Below are 22,815 nucleotides of genomic sequence, written 5' to 3' on the forward strand. Positions count from 1 at the left end.
GTGCTAATGCGATGGTGCTACCAGTAAAATGAGGGAGGTCCTAAAGATGGATTACAATCTTATTCTCGTGTACATTACATCTGAGTTTATACAAAATCACCATCGGTGTTGATGATCATTGATCAATACATGCATATATAAATAAGATAAATACTACATACGCTCTAGATTAGTATACGTTTAAAATGTGAGGTGTAGATATATCAAAACCTTTTGCAACTTCCTAGAAAATACGTTTACTACTGGTTATGCCAGCGATTATTTTCTCTCCTTCACATTTTAAGTATTCCTCCAATTCAGGTACTAAGTGATGATACAGCTGACAAATCTGTGTTGTTTTTACAACGACATTTTGCTCCATCCCACCACTGGCAATCGACGTTTGATCATAGAAATTGGCTAATTATTTCAGGCTAAGAACTATTTCCATTGCACCGAATTCCAATAATCAGACAAGTAATCACAAAAATCTAAGAATTCTTTAAAACGCGGTGCTATAACCACAATGCGCATACTCTAAATTTATTACATTATCCACGCCTTTAAAAGGATTACTCGACCTCGAGTGACACAAACGTCACACTTCTGTGGTCTAATCAAAATTGATGACTTTCCCCAAAATCAACCACTAACCCAATTGATGACTTCCAAACACGATTAAGACAAAACTCTGAATCAATGGACTTGTTCATATTAGCCCGTCACTCAGCATCCGCAACTAACTTTTTTTTAAATCACTAATTACTTATAAGTAAACTAAATGTCAACAATAAACACAAATTAACCAAGCTGAATCCAACATGAAAATGTTCCGATAAGTTATTCGGGTCAAAACTCTTTCATAAAAATCCTCGTAATTCGCTGCAGGAAAGATTTCTCTACACATATGTCTCTAACAACAAGACAACAAATGTAACACAGGACTATTCCTGTTTACCCCAAAAAATCAGGTCTGGAGTTTGCGTTTCCACCATTATACACGTTTCCCAACAGACTTGCACACAATATAATTTTCGACTCACTTCTAATGGACCAATGCTAAAGCGACCGAACATAGCCATAGAAGAACCTAATCCCGAAAGCAAAAGTTTCGAACATTATCATGTAATCGATTCAACTTTAATCTGGTGTGCAATACCAGTACTTATTGCTGCTAATTAATTATTATGGGCTATGCATTGTCATTCGGAACTTCCCAAGTGGACACGATTCCACCCAAGCAGACCATTCAAACTATGCATGATGGAAACCACATTGGACCATTATGATCGTCTAGATGGTAGCGAACAATGTTTAAAATTGCTACCTATATCTGATTTAAGCATGCTTATTTTTAATTAATTGTTTATCAGTTTTATTTTTTTAATTCTATTATAATGTAAATATTTTTCACTAGAGATGATATTTTTTTCAGAAATTGTTTGACCTTGACTGTTAGTTTATAAACACCAGGTGTTGATGTAAATTCTGACCTGGATTCAAAATTAGTAAACAAAGTTATATTTTATTTTAAAATGATTGGTTGTTGTCAATGTCATGATGGGACTACGTGGGTTAAGAAGTAAACACTTCTTTTATTCTGAGAATAAAATCATTGGTCTAATCAAGGCTATATTCTGTGTATGATCATGTGGAAACCCACCCCCATCCCACTCCGATTTCGCAACTTGAGGGAATTTCGAAACTGCGTCTTATGATACAGTATAATCTTTGTTTTGAGGGAGATTTCTCAGTTTTGGGATTTCATAATGATGTCAAGTTAATTTGTTGTTTGAGCTATAGTATTTCTTCAAATCAGTTGGATTTGAAACGATTCATTCTTTATTCTCTGGAAATATTTTGAGGAGTACTCACACAGAAATTTTGGAAAGCCATTGCCTACAAATTTAATTGGAATTTCCAACACCGAGTGCTATTATTTTTCTAAAAGGAACTGTAGATAAGCACAGTACTGACTACAGCATACGTCATCGTCATCCATCTTGGATTCGAATTTGAAATTATTAGAACATTTATTACTAGTACTTTTGTAATTTAATTCGTGGATATTTCTTAGTTTATTTTTGGATTTGATTCCTGAAACCGTAATTCTTCTCCTTTTTTCATTTTTACAGAATTTTCCAGGAAAATAAATTATCTGTTAAATTTTAGAAAGCTTGTTGTTTTCACTATTTCTGTGTTACTATTTATTCGAGCCTAAACTGGTAAGTCACTAGAAGGTCAGTGATAGTATAACACTGGAATTGTCATGTGTACAACGAGGTTAGAGAATGCGTTCTTCAGAGAATAACACGTCTCTTACGAACCTCAAATACCGCTCCGGTGGCCTAGTGGTTAGAAAGTCCGTCTACGATGTGGGAGGTCGTGGGTTCGATCCCCATCCGAATCATGTAAAAGACTTACAAATATGGTACTAACAGCTGTATCACTAGGCGCCCAGCATTAAGAGTGTTAGGACTGGTCTGCCAGGTGTCAGGATAATGTGACTGGGTGGGACATTATGCTACATGTCTGCGGCATGATGACCCAGTGCTAGACATCACTATAAACTGCCACACTGCAGACATCGTAGCGATATGACTGAAAATATGTTAAAGCCACGTTAAAAATCCAATCACGCACACACACACACACACGAACCTCAAAAACAAGTCAGCCATCACTTCAACGCGCAACAGGCGCGACACACATTGTTATCCACAGATCAATGCTAGATCTGACACTGCCTCAGTCAGCTGTTCACCACAAATAATAACTCCACAGGGACAGAAAAAAGAAACAGTCCACTAACCTTCAAACCATCGTACATAAAACCACCACTTTCACTTATCAATTTACCTCTGCTTCACTCAGCACAAACAAAACAAATATATATAATTTACCAAACGGTGGTTCCAAGCAGCAAACAATTTCAAAACCAAATGCGCATACTCCAAATTTATTACAATATCCTAGTATTTTCTACAACGAATCTACTTTTCATAAGTCCTTTTTAAGGATCACCAATTATTAATGGAAGTTCATTTTTTTTATCCTTGCTGCAATATCTCCTGAGGCTATATTATAGTCAATATTTAGAAATGAAATAGATCACAGCTTTTTATTTAATTATCTTCTGTTTGTGTCTTCTTTTGACAGAAATGTGATGACTCCTTTAGTCTGAAAATCTGAAAGTTTTCCAATAGTATATTAATAATTTGTTTATCTGCATAAAAGTCCCCAAATTGTCTTCCAAAAGAATTTATATAACTCTGCCGTGAATCTATCTGAGCATTACTTTTTCCATTTTCCATCAGTTTAGAGACATACTGTATTCATTAATTGCATGTAGACTTTCGCATGATTCTCTTTCCTTTTGACTCTGTTTAATAATTTGATTAAAGCATCTATTTTGAGATTTTGAATGTCATTAGCAATAAGCTGAGCAATTCCGCTTTCGTATAATTCCAAGTACAACTATTTTGGGGCTTCTACTTTTTCTATTTGGTCTTTTATGTTTGTATAATTCCAAGTACAACTATTTCAGGTTCCCTAAGGTATCTTCTTGGTCTGATATATTCGTCCCATCATCTAAGATAAGTTCCTTTATTGCCTTATTGACATATTTCGTTTTTCAAGATTAAAAACGTATTTCGTGCTTATTTTTCTCCCAACTCATACCATCGAGCTTAAAATCTTAATATAATACAATCTGTGTATTTTGTCCTAGATGCCCCTCGTTCTCCTTTCTTTCTTTTTTCTAGTCATATAACCTGGCAAGACAATGATCAGTCCTATATACTGGTAAGAGAATGATCAGTCCTACACCATGGTAAGAGAATGATCAGTCCTATACCCTGGTAAGAGAATAATCAGTCCTGTACCCTGGTAAGAGAATGATCAGTCATATACCCTGGTAAGATAATGATCAGTCATATACCCTGGTAAGGGAATGAACATTCCGATACCCTGTTAACAGAATGATCAATCCTATATCCTGGTAAGAGAATGATCAGTCCTATACCCTGGTAAGAGAATGATTAGTCCTATACCCTGGTAAGAGAATGATCAGTCCTATACCCTGGTAAGATAATTATCAGTCATATACCCTGGTAAGAGAATGATCAGTCATATATCCTGGCAAGAGAATGATCAGTCGTATACACTGGTTAGAGAATGACCAGTCCTACACCATGGTAAGAGAATGATCAGTCCTATACCCTGGTAAGAGAATAATCTGTCCTATACCCTGGTAAGAGAATGATCAGTCCTATACACTGGTAAGAGAATAATCAGTCCTATACCCTTTTAAGGGAATGAACATTCCGATACCCTGTTAACAGAATGATCAATCCTATATCCTGGTAAGATAATGATCAGTCACATACCCTGGTAAGAGGATGATCAGTCCTATACACTGGTAAGATAATTATCAGTTATATACCCTGATAAGAGAATGATCAGTCCTATACACTGGTAAGAGAATGATCAGTCATATAACCTGGTAAGATAATGATCAGTCATATACCCTGGTAAGATAATGATCAGTCTTATACCCTGGTAAGAGAATGGTCAGTCCTATACCCTGGTAAGAGAATTATCAGTCATATACCCTGGTAACAGAATGATCAGTCCTATACACTGGTAAGATAATGATCAGTCATATAACCTGGTAAGAGAATGATCAGTCCTATACACTGGTAAGAGAATGATCAGTCATATACCCTGGTAAGATAATTTTCAGTCATATACCCTGGTAAGAGAATGATCAGTCATATATCCTGGCAAGAGAATGATCAGTCGTATACACTGGTTAGAGAATGACCAGTCCTACACCATGGTAAGAGAATGATCAGTCCTATACCCTGGTAAGAGAATAATCTGTCCTATACCCTGGTAAGAGAATGATCAGTCCTATACACTGGTAAGAGAATAATCAGTCCTATACCCTTTTAAGGGAATGAACATTCCGATACCCTGTTAACAGAATGATCAATCCTATATCCTGGTAAGATAATGATCAGTCACATACCCTGGTAAGAGGATGATCAGTCCTATATACTGGTAAGATAATTATCAGTTATATACCCTGGTAAGAGAATGATCAGTCCTATACACTGGTAAGAGAATGATCAGTCATATAACCTGGTAAGATAACGATCAGTCATATACCCTGGTAAGATAATGATCAGTCTTATACCCTGGTAAGAGAATGGTCAGTCCTATACCCTGGTAAGAGAATTATCAGTCATATACCCTAGTAAGAGAATGATCAGTCCTATACACTGGTAAGATAATGATCAGTCATATAACCTGGTAAGAGAATGATCAGTCCTATACCCTGGTAAGAGAATGATCAGTCATATACCCTGGTAAGATAATGATCAGTCCTATACCCTGGTAAGATAATGATCAGTCCTATACCCTGGTAAGAGAATGATCAGTCGTATACTCTGGTAAGAAAATGAACAGTCTTATAACCTGGTAAGAGAATGATCAGTCCTATACACTGGTAAGAGAATGATCAGTCATATAACCTAGTAAGAGAATGATCAGTCGTATACCCTGGTAAGAAAATGAACAGTCTTATAACCTGGTAAGAGAATGATCAGTCCTATACACTGGTAAGAGAATGATCAGTCCTATACCCTGGTAAGAGAATAATCAGTCCTATACCCTTTTAAGGGAATGAACATTCCGATACCCTGTTAACAGAATGATCAATCCTATATCCTGGTAAGATAATGATCAATCATATACCCTGGTAAGAGGATGATCAGTCCTATACACTGGTAAGATAATTATCAGTTATATACCCTGGTAAGAGAATGATCAGTCCTATACCCTGGTAAGAGAATGATCAGCCATATAACCTGGTAAGAGAATGATCAGTCCTATACACTGGTAAGAGAATGATCAGTCCTATACACTGGTAAGATAATGATCAGTCATATACCCTGGTAAGATAATGATCAGTCCTATACCCTGGTAAGAGAATGGTCAGTCCTATACCCTGGTAAGAGAATTATCAGTCCTATACCCTGGTAAGAGAATGATCAGTCCTATACACTGGTAAGATAATGATCAGTCATATAACCTGGTAAGAGAATGATCAGTCCTATACACTGGTAAGAGAATGATCAGTCATATACCCTGGTAAGATAATGATCAGTCCTGTACCCTGGTAAGAGAATGATCATTCCGATACCCTGGTAAGAGAATGATCAGTCGTATACCCTGGTAAGAAAATGAATAGTCTTATAACCTGGTAAGAGAATGATCAGTCCTATACCCTGGTAAGATAATGATCAGTCATATACCCTGGTAAGATAATGATCAGTCCTATACCCTGGTAAGAGAATGATCAGTCGTATACCCTGGTAAGAAAATGAACAGTCTTATAACCTGGTAAGAGAATGATCAGTCATATACTCTGGTAAGATAATGATCAGTCCTATACCCTGGTAAGAGAATGGTCAGTCCTATAACCTGGTAAGAGAATTATCAGTCATATACCCTGGTAAGAGAATGATCAGTCCTATACACTGGTAAGATATTGATCAGTCATACAACCTGGTAAGAGAATGATCAGTCCTATACTCTGGTAAGAGAATGATCAGTCATATAACCTGGTAAGATAATGATCAGTCATATACCCTGGTAAGATAATGATCAGTCCTATACCCTGGTAAGAGAATGGTCAGTCCTATACCCTGGTAAGAGAATGATCAGTCCTATACACTGGTAAGATATTGATCAGTCATACAACCTGGTAAGAAAATGATCAGTCCTATACTCTGGTAAGAGAATGATCAGTCATATACCCTGGTAAGATAATGATCAGTCCTATACCCTGGTAAGAGAATGGTCAGTCTTATACCCTGGTAAGAGAATGGTCAGTCCTATACCCTGGTAAGAGAATTATCAGTCATATACCCTGGTAAGAGAATGATCAGTCCTATACACTGGTAAGATAATGATCAGTCATATAACCTGGTAAGAGAATGATCAGTCCTATACCCTGGTAAGAGAATGATCAGTCATATACCCTGGTAAGATAATGATCAGTCCTATACCCTGGTAAGAGAATGGTCAGTCCTATACCCTGGTAAGAGAATTATCAGTCATATACCCTGGTAAGAGAATGATCAGTCATATAACCTGGTAAGATAATGATCAGTCATATACCCTGGTAAGAGAATGATCAGTCATATAACCTGGTAAGATAATGATCAGTACTATACCCTGGTAAGAGAATGATCAGTCCTATACTCTGGTAAGAGAATGATCAGTCGTATACCCTGGTAAGATAATAATCAGTCCTATACCCTGGTAAGAGAATGATCAGTCATATAACCTGGTAAGATAATGATCAGTCGTATACCCTTGTAAGAGAATGATCAGTCCTATACCCTGGTAAGAGAATGATCAGTCATATAACCTGGTAAGAGAATGATCAGTCCTATACCTTGGTAAGAGAATGATCAGTCCTATGCCCTGGTAAGAGAATGATCAGTCCTATACCCTGGTAAGAGAATGATCATTCCTATACCCTGGTAAGAGAATGATCAGTCCTATACCCTGGTAAGAGAAGTGCATCAGTCATATAACCTGGTAAGAGAATGATCAGTCCTATACCTTGGTAAGAGAATGATCAGTCCTATGCCCTGGTAAGAGAATGATCAGTCCTATACCCTGGTAAGAGAATGATCAGTCATATAACCTGGTAAGAGAATGATCAGTCCTATACCTTGGTAAGAGAATGATCAGTCCTATGCCCTGGTAAGAGAATGATCAGTCCTATACCCTGGTAAGAGAATGATCATTCCTATACCCTGGTAAGAGAATGATCAGTCCTATACCCTGGTAAGAGAAGTGCATCAGCTGTATTCATATATCCTTTGATACAAGAAATTAATATGATCATCTTTGTTGCAAAGGAGATGTTTGCCTCCATGTATACATCATTAAGTCTTCATAGGAATTTTTCCCGGGGTCGGTTAATTCCAGTTAGATTTTCAGGTTTTGGATTGATGCCCTGACGGTTGATTTTTGTCACGTAAAATAATGTAAATAGCCAAATCAAGGTTTTGAACAGTATTCCAATCTCCACAAATTACAACTGATGAGTTCTTATATACTAACATGTCTTCCTTTCGATTTGAAAAACAAAATGCTAATGTTATCGTTGTTATACCCATATAGATCTACGAGGGTTATTCCATTTCGGTTATTTGTAATATCGTATATAATAAATCTCCCTTGACTGTCACATCTTTCTCTTTGGATAACAAATTAAAAAGTATTTCTAAAGAATGATGAGACCCCAGCACTGTTACTAGTACAGTGGCTAAATATATAATTGCATCTCCATTCAGCAACCCGATATTTTTCATCGGTCTTTGAACTATGAGTTTCTTGTATGCATACAATAGATGCATTCGTCTGTTTTACCCATTGTAAAATGTCCCTTCCTTTAGGCACTGCACCTTGTAGGCCTCTAACATTCATATAATTTGTATGCTATTATTCATAAAACATCTGAAATAGTACATGTACATATTCTATTGCAGGACTATATAAAGTGTCACCTCAAACTTAGCATACGCATGGCACTCACACTCACACAAGTTACAAGCATACATCATAAAACCATCCATGGTAGTGTATTACAGTACATACTGAATATCTGTAAGTTATATACTAATACAATGGGCAATGAACAACAAATGAAACGAATCCACCTGACAGCATTCGTATGCACCTCCAACAGGCCTTTCCCGAGCTAATCAATTTTGTGCACCAATAAGCAGAGAAAATACGGGTATAAACTACAAGAGGACGAGTAAATAAAGGAGGAAAACATGGAGGAAAAAAACCCAAATATGAATGGGTGTATAAATAGATTTGGATATGGTTGGAGGGAGAAGCACTGAACAGTAGGACGGCTCAGAAATTAGATTCCGGATGTGTATTTATGAAAAAGATGCTTAAATGATTAAGTAAGTGTATAAATGAGAAGAAAAAAAATGATTTATGATATGGTAAATGAATTAAGGAACGATGTGACATGGTGAATGAGGAAACAAGAGATCCATGGATTAATGACAGAGATGATTCCTTTATTTTGCTAGAAATCCTTCCGCTTCCTGCTAATTTGAATTTTTCAATCAAACTCCAGAATTTGACAATAACTGGTCGCGCCTGTCCTTGCCGACCGAAAATCGTATGTAATGCCAATATGTCCTTGTTGCTTAGAATGATCTAAGTGACTTACTTCACCAATTTCGGAATTCTCGCTCTTTGATTTTCATGTTCCTCCTCTTCCAGTACTAAACCGTTAATATTTAACTTCCTCGAGCATCGATCCTTCTGATTTGAAGCTGCACTTGCTTGCTTCCTTGTCCTGTCTGAGTTATGCCTCATCATGTTATTCTACTTCTTTGCCACTTGTAATTTTCCTTGCAATCGATGGTTTTCAAATTCCAAGCAATTAATCCTAGCCATCAACTCCCATGTCCTCTCCTTTAGTACTTTCACATTCTATACCCATCTCCCTTCTTATATCATCCTTTACGTTCTCTAATAATTCTCGTACAGTAGTTGAGATAAGTTCTTTAAGGACGTATTTTAACCAGGTCAGCAAATTTGCTTTTGAAATGCTCCCTCTGATGATTTCCTCCAGGTCCAGCTGAATTGCAATCAAGCCTGCATCGTTCAAACTAGTCTCAGGTGCTTCCATAAGGGATTTACTATGTGATTTGTTTTCTTTTGTTTCTTGCCTTTGTCTTTTTTTTTTCTTTCTCGCTCCTACTTGTAGGTAATTTTGGTTGGACTAGATTTTTCTCGTTACTCATCTGTGACATTGACAGTTATTACTTACTACTACTCATTATGTGCAAAACAATTCGCTAATTAATAAAGCTAATTAATGAATATAACTAATGAAGTTAGCTGATGTGCATTGTAAGAAGCAAGTAATTATATTGCAAAGAGTAAAATTAACAAGATGGGGAACGTCTCAAAACTGCGCCACTAAACAGCTATCTATACTCCAACGTCCAAGGATTCTAAATGGAAAAACATTTTTATTACAAAAGTTTATATAATTCATCAGTGATATTGTATACTTTACCTTCTTTGAATATTCACCTATCATCCTGATAATTGTGCACCATTTCACTGCAACAATAACCACTTATAACTGCCAAATTCTACAGAGCCACCTCAATAGCTTCCACTTGTATCCGCCAATTCTGCCCTCCCAGAATGACGGTAGGATGATTGTTTAAAAGCTGTTCTAAAAATAGGAAATGAATGATGATCTTTTCGACGGAGCCTCTATGCCTGGTGAAGTATGATGATTATTATAGGCACTACTTTAACTTTGTTATTTATGCATTTTTTTTTCATTGTCTCGGTTTTATTGAGATAAAAATGCGAAAAAGCGAGAAATTTTCTTTCCTTTGTTGACGTCAAGTGTTCTTATTTAATAGTTCTGACAAGGTTTACGTTCTAAAAGAAGTCCAAAAAGTTCTAAACAATATGTAGAAACTAAATAAGGAAACAAATTCATGAAAGTTTCAGACAATATAATTAAGTCATCTGCATACGATTAAAATATGACTATTACATTTTTCTGCCTTGAGCGGTTTCTACTAAGTCTTGGTAACAATGTTCCATTTGTTTTTCTAAAAATGTCCAATTCCAGTTTTAAAATATTTAAATAAATAAATAAACAAATAAATAAATATAATACATAAATATAATATCATGAAAATCTGATACAGATCATCTACGTAAGCAATACTCACACAAAAATGTTAGAAAAATTTACTTGTATACGTTGAATGGTTCTTGCTCATTGTTGTTAAATATCTTCTCTAGACATATGTACAGAACACAAGTGAAGTTCGTTTGAATTCTTTATATACATATGTGCCTGCTTCGATAAGACTTAATTGTTATTTAATCATGTTGATGACTTTCATCAGTGTAAAGCATACTTTGTTTTTCAAGAAAATATAATTTCTAAAGTTAAGTCATGTTATAGACGTTTCAGAATTTGTATACCAAAGTGGGATACAATAGATAGGAAGTGGGATACCAAAGTGGGATACAATAGATAGGAAGACTAAAGTACTTATTGTTTTTGCGATCTCAATACAATAGAGACATAACCCTTAATAGTTCATATAATTTTATTTCTTTGCATTCACTCACTCACTCAAAACAAACATGCACACGGGTCACACCAGTTACAATTTTATATTATCTAAGAGAGTAACGGTCTTTAAAGGGTCTGACTGATGGCTTTATTTTGGACGGGGGTAGGGGGTGCTGCAACTCTGACAGCGCCTAAAGGCTACAAATTCATAAATCATTCGCACACAGACATGCACCCTGTCTTCTTTAATTAGAAATAATATCTATATCTCATTCGGCAAGACATTTTGCCCGATATTTTTGGAGTCATTGTGTTGTTGTTCTTCTCATCATCTTCCTCGTTACCCTTTGTAAGTATCTTGCATGTGCCCTATTATATTTTACGGATTTATTATCTACCCCCCACCACCACCATCCATGCAAAAGAGTAGCTAAATTTGTATAATTCTATGTCCAAATATAGTTTGGTATGGCGTATTACAGGTTTAAATATTTCTTCTTAAGCACATTATTGGCGAATATTCCAGTGGTAGAATAATGTATCGAACATGGGTGTGTTTAAAATTCACCCTTTACCATACAACGCAATTGATTTACTAGCTACCATTGCTATGAAAATATTGACCGTATCATTTGGGGGGTGGAGTTACGCACTACTTAAAAGTGTCTAGACAAAAGATTAATATTTTTTATTTATTGAGTGCTAGGGAATAAGTGTTTTAAGAATTCAAACAAAAACAAACGCTTGCGTCTCTCTCCTGAAATACATAGTTACAATCGATATTCCATTTAAAAATGAACTAGATTACGCAGAACGAATCTCAAAGCAAGGTTCTTTATAGATTTAGACAGAAACTGATTCAATAGAATGTGTTCGTTATTTTCGAGAATTATTTCAGTACATTCATAAATTTATACGATGATGACAGCTCCCGGTTTTGCCTTTTTTCTTAAAGTTTACTGGGATTTTTATTTTCAGTGATTTTCTGGGCGTTAGAAGAATTAGTATATTGACGCCAAGGAGAAGAAGACGTCGGAATTAAACACACAGATTTGGAAGAGGATGTCGTCTCTTCATACGATCAATGGAAACCTGTGAAATTATAATTAATAGACAGCACATATAAAAAGAGAACCCCGATTTGTATGATATTAACTCAACAAGGTACCGCCTTTTCTTGCCTTTCAAATGAGTATCAGTTTGATGATTGCGCATGCTCAGTCCATGGAATGCAGAGGTGTAATGTTGAATATTTGAGCTTCTATTGCACTGTTATACACAAAAAGAAATTCAATTCCCTCCTATTCAGTCTTGATGTAGCTCGATTGTTAGTCGATTTCGCTTTTGTCACTGTACTTTTAAGCTGACTTTTACTGTAGACTGAACATTCTCTTCATTGTTCCTCTCATGTGTTCTGGGAAAGAGAGTATCTACTCAAAAATTGTAATGACTAAATCCTGAGCATATTTGATATACCTACAGTATATTTTATTACTGATTTCTGTAAAGATTCAGTCATTGTCAAAGGTATCCGAAAATTCCTGATGTATATATTTCTACACAGCTCACTACTTCTGATACCATTGAGAATTGTTCCAGTGCTTTTACGTTTGTCAAGAAAATGTGCGTCGCCAATTCAAATAGCAACCGTCTGAGAATATATCGATTTTTCTCTACTTTACAAGTGTGAATTGAAATTTGTGGAATTTGAAATATCTGTATATGATATTATTTTTACATCATCACAATTGATTAACACGACTTAACGTCAATGTTCAGAAAGTAATTGACACCTGTGTACTTTATGGAGGAAATTGATCAATGACATCATACCGCATGCATGATGCATAACTAGGTGTGTCAATGTAATGCGCTTGGAACAACATGCATGGCCGTGTGTTGCGAACTGAAAGTTCGTTCGCAGATCTATCTTCTAGTATAACAAACAATCACACATGTTAATCGAAAATCAAATTTTAATTTATCACTGGTAGAAGTGTTGATTGGTACAAAATGTTTGTGTAGCTTTGTGAAAAAAAAAACACCACGTCATTGTTTTCCAGCCATAGTCTTAAAATAACACGCTGTTCTAGCATCAAGATTCTACAATGGAGAGTCTGAATTATACAAAAATGACCAATCTGACGGACATTGTGGGGCAAGGTACACGTACCCGGTTTCCTGTAAGACTACAAAAGATCCTCGATGGTTTGAAAGACGAATGTCTTAGACGTCACCAACGTATGCCATTTTCTATAAAAGGTAGGTGCACTTCTCATATTGAACACAATGAATTGCAGTAGGTAGATTAAAATGCAGAACTCAAGTCAGAGCTTTTATCGCACTCAAAAGCAAAAAAAAAATGGTCCTCTGAATTTGTTAACATGAGACTAAATGCGACTTTGTATTGTTTTACTGCGTGAAGGTTATTCCTTCGAATACGACCTAATTATATCGTTATGTAGATGGTGCAATAGTTATAAGCTGTTTAATATCACCACTGTGTGGATACCTTTGCCGTATGAATAGTCTACATAACAGTACCACCCATGAATCATGTAAATACTTTTACCGTATGAATAGTATGTTTAATAGCATCACTCACGAAGCGTCTGAATTCTTTTACGGCATGAGTAGTATGTTTAATAGCATCACTCGTGAATCGTGTGAACGCTTTTACCATACGAATAGTATGTTTAACAGCATCTCTCGTGAATGGTGTGAACGCTTTTACCGTATGAATAGTATGTTTAATAGCATCTCTCGTGAATGGTGTGAACGCTTTTACCGTATGAACATTCTGCTTGATATCACCACCCATGAACTGTGTTGATACTTTTGCCGTATGAATAGTCTGCTTAACAGCACCACCCGTGAATCGTGTGGATACCTTTGCCGTTTGAGTCATATTCAACATGGCACCATCTATGTATCCTATGGATACATGTGATATTTGACTAGTCTGTCAAAAGTGAGTGTACATTTTTAAATGTTTTAATATTCACATGATCTTATGTACATGATGAATGTTGAATTAAATCCCATCCTAATCCTCAAAATTTAACACCATATTTTCCACAGTATTTTATTTCTGAATGTTCAACAGTTACACTTTGCTTGACAGACACTATTGAAATGATTTGTCTTTGATGCTGTATGTCTAATTGTTGCTTTATATTAAATCTTAAAATATTATCCCATTCAGTAAATGAGCTGTAGTATGTTTTCAGCCTAGAGTGAGGCGTACTTTCATGGATATTAAATGGAACCTTATGTCTACCAGGTGGCCCTCTTAGCTTTCTTCAATGATATTCCGAATTAGGGTATATTAATGCAGGGATGTAGCACAGCTCCTACTTTCATTAGGAAGTTCAAGCCAGTATTGTACGCATCCAAAATTACCACAAACGGAAGAGAAAAGGCACCCAGGAACATCTTATTCCAAGTGAGATTAGTTTAATATCTTTAACAACAGACAGAAAAATAAAATCAATTGTTGGTACAAAAATTAAATATGAGATTATGCATTTTATTAGAAAGGTATATTATTGTTTTAATTGCTTGGAGAAAAGAATGTCATTAGAAACTTACTAAAATAATTGTTGAATCTAATTGTACGATCAAATAGACTCTGATAGTTAGCATTTGACCTGAACTTACTTTGATAAAAGACTCAAATTCCCTGTTTAACTGAACCTATTCAAACTTTAGTTACATCTTCATAACGTTTTCTTGCGAAACTGAAATTGATACTTAGCATTACATAGATGGCGTAATTTTTCATGGGGGTGGGGAGTGGAACGGGTGAGATTGTTGAGATTGGAATTTCTCAGAAAATAAATAGATGGGTTACTTAGCTCTTGAAAAAATAAACAGTCCCATCTATGCAAATGATAATTACTTTATGTCTATCAAAAGCCTTTGTAACAATTCATAATTATGACAAAAGGTGATCAACAAAACTTGAATTATATACAGAATTTCAATAATAGGTAAACATTTAAATGGCATGGCAAGCCTTCAATACGATGCGTAAATGCATATCCTTTAATTTATGCCTGTTGCTTGGAAACAGGAGATGCAGGTGTGAAGACTTGCCATCAATGACTTTAGCGTCAGACATTTAATCGACGCCAAATTGGTATTTCTTTATTTTTAGCACTTTGGTAAGATTTATATGACCTGGAGTCTGTATTTCGATGTATCCAATGTGCTGCAATATTCCATTTTCAGATTAATGGCTCGTGTCTCAGAAGCATTTTATGTTCAATGAAATTTCACTTTATAGAGAGCTTTATTTCACTCGACACGCAAATCTTTAGTAAATGCCTTATTTGACTAATGAATGAAGTTCACAGTTTCATTTTCTTTCACCCTGACATTTTGAAAAGTTGCAAGAGGACTAAATTTATTTGTGTCTTCCTGACAATTAGCAATAAAGTAGTCTGAAGCACCTATCAAGATTATTCATGAACCAAATAAAATCTGTTTCAAATGTCTTATAAAATACGCCATGAATTGCGGGCCTTATTGTCATGCGTAACTTAAACGATGTGTTTTACGTTGTTATGCACCTGGAACTAAGATTACTATTATTATTATTATTATTATTATTATTATTATTATCATTATTATTATTATTATTATTATTATTAAAACAATTATTAGCGGATGACCTGATCATACTGGGTCAAAATGAATGTCTTTATCGGTCATGAAAATCAGAATCTGGATATCAAGAGAATGTTGTTGTTATTCGGGATGATATCATTCACCTATATGGTGAAAGCGAATCGACTGGCGCTACAGGGAGCTTTTTGCATTGTTGGACTTAATTGTCAGGTGTAATATTTCATTTCAACTTGTTCGTACTCTCGTGTTTTCTCAACTAAAACAGTCTGTTTTTTTAAATACTTGATATGTTATTTTATCACGTAGTTATCTGGGTGTCAGCGGTTGTTTGCTTTTTAGGCACGTTTTTAGATGGACCCTTGTGAATAGACGACATGCTTATGTGAATTATGAGATTTCAGTACATTGGAGAAAGATTCATCTATATAGAATCAATACCTTTCATTTCTACATCCATTGTTGCACTGAGAAATGGGTTTAAACCCAAAACAACAATACTAGCATCTAGTCTTGATGATTCGCGAGCAAATTAGGTCATTGGATAAAAATTATGGCGACAATCTTTACGAAATATGGCTTCAGACAAAACTGTGTTTTTATACAAACATCTATTCAAATAAATATGTAAGTTAGATTCCTAAATCAATTCATTCATAACTCATATAGGTTTCCTGTACCTTGTGGTGTTAAGCGTTTCCTACAAGTGTCACGGTAGCTATTTATAATCCTGGTAAATACATGTATTTGTAAGTTGTAATTGATTTATATTAAACACTGAGAGCTTTGTTTTTTTGTCTGGTTTTTTTTGGGGGGGGGGAGTATTTTCAAAAGCTAAAATGTTTCCAATATCTCTGCAGTGTATAGTGAAAATCAGAAAGAAACGGACAAAACAACAGCTAAAAACAACCTACAGGAACAAAATGGCAATGAATGGAATGTAAAATCTCGTCGGATGAGTTGTGTTTGATGGATGATTATTGTGACTAAAAAATGTCAGTCAACTCTAGTTTGTACGCAAGATTTATTTACTCTGTTTGAAACGTATAATACTATGAACAACATGAAGATGTAAGTGATCTGAGAAATGGAATCATCTAATTGAAAATGGACTTTAGAACACATTCGCTTAAAATCTGAACAATGATATCAGATTCTTAAAATAGCCTAAGAACCTAATATTTTCTTCATTTGGGTCAGTCTGAGCATTGTTTCGGACACGGACAATTCATATTTGGGTCAATATTAGCATTGTATCTGACAGGAATAATTCATGGTTTGGGTCAACCTCAGTATAGAATCTGAAATAAATAAGATTTGCCAGCAGGAATGCAAAGTATTCTCCACATGGTATTTGTTGTACACTGATACAAAATCCACGTTCAGCGTCTTAAAACCAATAAATATTTCGCTGAATAATTTTTTCAGGAAGATCACTTTGGAAGTCTTGGAACATTTGAGGTTTCTAAGAATAAAATATGAAACCTTTGAAACAGTCAAGGGTGCAAGCGTTCCAGAATCACCTATAGACCGAACTGTTGGTGTGCACTTCTTGTGCTACTTTTAATTGAATATTTATCCCCATGTGAGATAATTAGGTCTAAAAGTATGCGAGAAAGTACCATGTTCTCAGGTAAGGGTCATTACGTCGATAAGTATGGTATTACGACTAAATGATCTTAAACTATGTAACATAAAAGATCGAAAACCTAATCCAGAGAATAATAATTTCAATAAATAATTCCAATCAAAGCATAATTGAAAAACAACATTATAACTGATTCTTCTCCTGATCTTATCGCAATAATGATTAGTTTCTGAAGTAAACAAGATTATAATCACCTCTGTCTCATCTAGACAGCAATTACCCTTGTCTGAAATTATTATGTCACTTAATGGAATTTGCCATTCTAGAACATTCTACGCTGTCACAAGACATGATCTATTACTAGAATTATAATAACGAACATGGGAAACATCAGGTAACAGGTTTATCAATAGCGAAAACCAATGCTATAGACCAAGACTCCAATAAACATGTTTACCTCTATTAATAATGACCCTAATGTTTAATCCACACACAGATACAATTTAACAACGTATTACCTTTATTTACAAATTCAGTACAGCATTAATATCCCTGGTCAGGATCATTGTGGACTTGATTTTGAATAAGGTCAAGTCCAAAACACAATTATAAGCAGCATATAATCATACAGTAGAAACAAAATAACAACTACATATAAAATATACATAGCAATGGGAGAAAGAATCCTGTTCACAGGTAAGAATCATTACGTCGATAAGTATGGAAGACAGCACCCTGTCCTCAGGTAAGTGTCATTACGTCGATAAGTATTAAAAGAAAGTGTCATGTCTGCTGGTAAAGGTCAGTACGTCAGTAAGAATGAAAGAAAGTACCTTGTCTTTAGGCAAGGTCATTACGTCGATAAGAATGGAAGAGAGCACTCTGTCTTCAGGTAAGAGTCATTAAGTCGATAAGCATGGAAGAGAGCACACTGTCTTCACTTAAGAGTCATTAAGTCGATAAGTATGGAAGAGAGCACTCTGTCTTCAGGTAAGAGTCATTAAGTTGATAAGTATGGAAGAGAGCACACTGTCTTCAGGTAAGAGTCATTAAGTCGATAAGCATGGAAGAGAGCACACTGTCTTCAGGTAAGAGTCATTAAGTCGATAAGTATGGAAGAAGTACCATGTCTTCAGGTAAAAGTTATTACGTCGATAAGCATGGAAGAAAGTACCCTGTCTTCAAGTAAAAGTCATTATGTCAATACATATGGAAGAATGTACCCTGTCACTAATAGTTCTTGCTTGTCCATAAAATACTAGCTGAATAGGTATTTAAAAATGATTAAATTTGCACAGGTTGAAAAAGATAGCTTCATCGTATTCAATACACAATGAAAAATGAATGATATTGGGCGAATATTTATCAGTATGACATATCGCATCCGTTTTCCGCTTCTCCGGGTGGCCGAATGGTCTAAAGCGCTTGCCTTACCGATTGCTGCCATCTCACCTCTGTCCGCGTGGTTTAGAGTCTCACACTCGGCCATGTCGGTATGTGATAAAGCTTGCCAGTAGCACCTCAGGGGTCAACGGTTCTTACAGGGGCTTCTTCTGCCATTTTTAAATACCTATTCAGCTAGCATTGTATGGACACGCAAGAACTATTAGTGACAGGTACATTCTTCCATATATAGGCTAAACAGAAAACTGGCGTAAATCCGAAAACAGGAACAATACCCGTCTGCCACAACAGAAAGCCTTCGCTGCTGATTTCGAACAACATGTTCATTGACTTTCACTAGAATCCTTTGCGATTTTTTAAATTATTATTTTGTAATAAAAGGCAGAATTCGTGACCACGTTGGCTTTTGTCCAGTACATTCACGAGTTCATAAAGGCTACGCTCTGCAGTTCCTATGCATACTACTGAAACAGGGATCGGATACTGTAGTTAGACACTGAAATAAATAATGTTCTTTCTTCTGCTGCCTCACATGGAATGGGGCTGTAGTTCCACTTTGAAACAATGGCATTCTTCGTGTTGCCCCAAGCCAGTGTGAATTCTAGATATTACAAGATTTATTTCAACGTTATGTTTCATAAAACAGATTTTACACACTTATGTCTATATGCAATTATATTTAATTGCATTTTTATGAACAAGGTAGAAGACTCCTCTCGCAAATAAGTCAAGTGCAATTTGAATGTAAAAAGCTGTAAAGTGATGGTCATCAGCATCAGAAGCAATACACATCATACTGGTTAAATTAGATTTTGTAGATGTTTAGAGAAAAAAAATCACTCAAATTAGAAACGCTTTGCATTGCGAGGACAAAAGATATAAGTTTAAATAGCTTCAAACTTATAAGAATGTCTTGCAGAACCCAGGCATGAATTCAGTTAAAGATCAGATCATTCACCTGAGATAGCATAAAGATCAGATCATTCACCTGAGATAGTATAAAGATCAGATCATTCACCTGAGATAGAATAAAGATCAGATCATTCACCTGAGATAGTATAAAGATCGGATCATTCACCTGAGATAGTATACAGATCGGATTATTCACCTGAGATAGTATAAAGATCAGCTCATTCACCTGAGATAGTATAAAGATCAGATCATTTACCTGAGATAGAATAAAAATCAGATCATTCACCTGAGATAGAATTAAGATCAGATCATTCACCTGAGATATTATAAAGATCGGATCATTCACCTGAGATAGAATAAAGATCGGATAATTCACCTGAGATAGAATCAAGATCAGGTCATTCACCTGAGATAGAATAAACATCAGATCATTCACCTGAGATAGAATAAACATCAGATCATTCACTTGAGATAGCATAAAGATCGGATCATTCACCTGAGATAGTATAAAGATCGGATCATTCACCTGAGATAGTATAAGGATCAGATCATTCATCTGAGATAGTATAAAGATCTGATCATTCACCTGAGATAGTATAAAGATCAGATCATTCACCTGAGATAGAATAAACATCAGATCATTCACTTGAGATAGTATAAAGATTGGATCATTCACCTGAGATAGAATAAAGATCGGATCATTCACCTGAGATAGTATAAAGATCGGATCATTCACCTGAGATAGAATAAATATCAGATCATTCACTTGAGATAGTATAAAGATCGGATCATTCACCTGAGATAGTATAAAGATCGGATCATTCACCTGAGATAGTATAAAGATCGGATCATTCACCTGAGATAGTATAAAGATCGGATCATTCATCTTAGATGGTATAAAGATCGGATCATTCACCTGAGATAGTATAAAGATCATGTCATTCACCTGAGATAGAATAAACATCAGATCATTCACTTGAGATAGTATAAAGATCGGATCATTGACCTGAGATAGTACAAAGATCGGATCATTCACCTGAGATAGTATAAAGATCGGATCATTCATCTGAGATAGTATAAAGATCGGATCATTCACCTGAGATAGAATAAAGATCAGATCATTCACCTGAGATATTATAAAGATCAGATCATTCGCCTAAGATAGTATAAAGATCCGATCATTCACCTGAGATAGAATAAAGATCGGATAATTCACCTGAGATAGAATCAAGATCAGATCATTCACCTGAGATAGAATAAAGATCAGATCATTCACCTGAGATAGAATAAACATCAGATCATTCACTTGAGATAGCATAAAGATCGGATCATTCACCTGAGATAGTATAAAGATCGGATCATTCACCTGAGATAGTATAAAGATCAGATCATTCATCTGAGATAGTATAAAGATCTGATCATTCACCTGAGATAGTATAAAGATCAGATCATTCACCTGAGATAGAATAAACATCAGATCATTCACTTGAGATAGTATAAAGATTGGATCATTCACCTGAGATAGTACAAAGATCGGATCATTCACCTGAGATAGTATAAAGATCGGATCATTCACCTGAGATAGAATAAATATCAGATCATTCACCTGAGATAGTATAAAGATCGGATCATTCACCTGAGATAGAATAAAGATCGGATCATTCACCTGAGATATTATAAAGATCAGATCATTCACCTGAGATAGAATAAACATCAGATCATTCACCTGAGATAGAATAAACATCAGATCATTCACTTGAGATAGTATAAAGATCGGATCATTCACCTGAGATAGTATAAAGATCGGATCATTCACTTGAGATAGTATAAAGATCGGATCATTCGTCTTAGATGGTATAAAGATCGGATCATTCACCTGAGATAGTATAAAGATCAGATCATTTACCTGAGATAGAATAAAAATCAGATCATTCACCTGAGATAGAATTAAGATCAGATCATTCACCTGAGATATTATAAAGATCAGATCATTCGCCTGAGATAGTATAAAGATCGGATCATTCACCTGAGATGGAATAAAGATCGGATAATTCACCTGAGATAGAATCAAGATCAGGTCATTCACCTGAGATAGAATAAACATCAGATCATTCACCTGAGATAGAATAAACATCAGATCATTCACTTGAGATAGCATAAAGATCGGATCATTCACCTGAGATAGTATAAAGATCGGATCATTCACCTGAGATAGTATAAGGATCAGATCATTCATCTGAGATAGTATAAAGATCTGATCATTCACCTGAGATAGTATAAAGATCAGATCATTCACCTGAGATAGAATAAACATCAGATCATTCACTTGAGATAGTATAAAGATTGGATCATTCACCTGAGATAGAATAAAGATCGGATCATTCACCTGAGATAGTATAAAGATCGGATCATTCACCTGAGATAGAATAAATATCAGATCATTCACCTGAGATAGTATAAAGATCGGATCATTCACCTGAGATAGTATAAAGATCGGATCATTCACCTGAGATAGTATAAAGATCGGATCATTCACCTGAGATAGTATAAAGATCGGATCATTCATCTTAGATGGTATAAAGATCGGATCATTCACCTGAGATAGTATAAAGATCATGTCATTCACCTGAGATAGAATAAACATCAGATCATTCACTTAAGATAGTATAAAGATCGGATCATTGACCTGAGACAGTACAAAGATCGGATCATTCACCTGAGATAGTATAAAGATCGGATCATTCATCTGAGATAGTATAAAGATCGGATCATTCACCTGAGATAGAATAAAGATCAGATCATTCACCTGAGATATTGTAAAGATCAGATCATTGACCTGAGATAGTATAAAGATCGGATCATTCACCTGAGATAGTATAAAGATCAGATCATTCACCTGAGATATTATAAAGATCAGATCATTCACCTGAGATATTATAAAGATCAGATCATTCACCTGAGATAGTATAAAGATCGGATCATTCACCTGAGATAGAATAAAGATCAGATCATTCACCTGAGATAGTATAAAGATCAGATCTTTCACCTGAGATAGTATAAAGATCGGATCATTCACCTGAGATAGAATAAAGATCAGATCATTCACCTGAGATGGTATAAAGATCGGTTCATTCAC

The 22,815-nt window shown here is 35.4% G+C and overlaps 1 protein-coding gene across 2 annotated transcripts in view; it reads left to right on the plus strand.

Moving 5' to 3' along the window:
- LOC149776685 (calcitonin gene-related peptide type 1 receptor-like) overlaps positions 1–22,815 on the plus strand; it is an 86,338-nt gene that overhangs the window by 2,482 nt on the left and 61,041 nt on the right. The window contains exon 2 of one of the 2 annotated variants that reach the window (XM_089942512.1): positions 12,125–13,408. In XM_089942512.1, coding sequence (XP_089798638.1) covers positions 13,255–13,408 — 154 coding nt within the window. In that variant the 5' untranslated portion in view covers positions 12,125–13,254. The remainder of the gene's footprint in view (positions 1–12,124; positions 13,409–22,815) is intronic. The other variant, XM_089942514.1, reaches the window with a different exon arrangement.

The sequence above is a fragment of the Sinohyriopsis cumingii genome, chromosome 18 (genome assembly GCF_028554795.1).
Source record: "Sinohyriopsis cumingii isolate HCF-2022 chromosome 18, ASM2855479v2, whole genome shotgun sequence".
NCBI lineage: Eukaryota > Metazoa > Mollusca > Bivalvia > Unionida > Unionidae > Sinohyriopsis > Sinohyriopsis cumingii.